This window comes from Aspergillus chevalieri, chromosome 3 (assembly GCF_016861735.1).
Source record: "Aspergillus chevalieri M1 DNA, chromosome 3, nearly complete sequence".
Taxonomy (NCBI): Eukaryota; Fungi; Ascomycota; class Eurotiomycetes; order Eurotiales; family Aspergillaceae; genus Aspergillus; species Aspergillus chevalieri.
The window spans coordinates 3,415,547-3,417,466 of record NC_057364.1 but is presented as its reverse complement, the minus strand read 5'-3'; the positions used below and the strand labels follow the sequence as shown (position 1 = coordinate 3,417,466).

At 39.6% G+C, this 1,920-nt stretch overlaps 1 protein-coding gene across 1 annotated transcript; it reads right to left on the bottom strand.

Moving 5' to 3' along the window:
• Positions 1-361: 361 nt before the first annotated feature.
• Positions 362-836, bottom strand: ACHE_31186S (uncharacterized protein; the record flags this gene model as incomplete). The annotated part of the gene is made up of 3 exons (XM_043277888.1): positions 362-560; positions 623-746; positions 800-836. 3 exons carry the CDS (start codon positions 834-836, stop codon positions 362-364), a joined length of 360 nt encoding a protein of 119 aa, XP_043135721.1.
• Positions 837-1,920: the final 1,084 nt, after the last annotated feature.

The window sequence follows — 1,920 nt, the reverse complement described above, 5'->3', positions numbered from 1 at the left end:
CTGGCAGGAACCGGAATGGAACGATGCGAGGAACATGGAGGATACCATAGCATTGGATGACTGGGAAACCTACAAAACGATGAATGGGATTGTTGTCCAATCGGCCTTGAGTATACCAAATGAGCCACCCCACGCCGGGGGGCGATCGCGGAGGCGACGAGGAAGGGGGTAATGTAACGGGCTAGGCCCGAAAGGCACCTCGAACCATAAATGGTTCTCGATTGAAGCTATTCACAAGAGCGTGCCGAAGTCAGGTGATCGTAGATCACCTGATCACGAGTATATAAATCCACCGCCAGCGTGTCTTTCTTTCTTTCTTTCTTTCCTTTCCCCAACGAGTTCTTTTGTACATATCTATATATTAGATAGCAAGGCTTCGGCCCATTACAATAAGTTCCAGCTCTAATTGCTCATTTTGAAGCTGTTTCAAGCGAACTTCTTCTTCTTTCCTTTTGACTTCTGCCTCCAGGTCTCGTAATTCTAATTCTTGACGGCGTTGTTCAATTGTCAGTATGTTTGTTGAAGCCACTCGGCGAAGATTCCGTGATGAGGTTGTAGATCTAAGTAGTTATCAACTAGTCAGTAACTGCTCAAGAAGCACTTGACATGAAAGTATACTTACTCATTATCAGCAACCTGAGAAGAAGAACCTCTTGAATTTTCATGTGAGATTTCAAAATTTTGACTGCTTGCTTGCCTCTCTGATTCAGCTGTTGAAGATAATCGCTGACGTTTATGGCCTCTTCCTATATTAAATTAAGTACTTGTCAATTACTTAAGAAGTACTTATATAACTTACTTTCCCGACTCATGTGTCGCAGATAGTTTGCCTCCATTGTAGAAGCTCGATATGAATGATGAATATTGAACTGCTGAAAATTATGATATTGAAGAATATCATCTTTGTCAAGTTTTGCAGAACTAAGATAGTTAGTGTTGTATCAAGCAGTTGATGAGTAGTTGGTAAGTACTTCCGAGCTGCTTCAGCCAAAGTCAAATATTTCCCTGAAGCATATGATTTTTGGTGTGATTGCTCAACAGCATTTGTATGGTTTCGTAGAATATTAAAATAATGTGGCTGAATTTTTGAGCATGATTCATTTAGACCTGCCTTAATAACTGCACTCTTTTTTTGTATGGCCCAGGTCTGGACTGCTGGCGATTCATATTCTATTCGATAGTTAGCAAGTACTTATTGAGTGGTTTATTACCACTTCAATACTAACGTATCAGTAGTTTAATCAACTCATCATACTCAGCCTCTGACTGGCAATCTAGGAGACTCATCATGCGACTCCAAAGGCCTGATCCTTTATTTTTAGTCCCAATTGCCTTTAAAATTGAGCGTTGAAAATGAACACGACAGAATATGATAATATGCTGTAACTGCCATGTAGGATCTTGGTGTTGAGGATCAATTTCAGAAAGATATTGCCCAAGCCCTGATTACTTAGTAACTGCATCAAAAGTACTTCAGGAGTGCTTACCTGTGTACTGTTTTGTGTCCATATCAACAATAATACCATGAATCCCAGATCCATGAATTGGATCAAATAGAACTGGTCGTCCAGAAACCTTCTCAATAAGATGGAATGCTCGCTTGAAAAGTAAATAGTAACCTTCAGTAGAATCCTCACTGGTAAAGACTCGAAGTAAAGTTATGACTAGTTGCCAAGTGGTTAGCAAGTAGCTCTCAAGCAGTTATGCAGATACTAACTTTTGCATTGATCTGGCATGAATGTTGCAAAAAGAACCTCATTCATCTCTTTGGATCGAATTCGCTTGAAAGACATATCAATTTCAAATGAAGATAAAGTTGATAATAAGTCAATCTGATCCTTGAAGGCACAAAATACCATTGTACCTTGAGAATCATGATATTTCTCTTGAATGTATTCCTAGGCACTTCATTAGCATTCT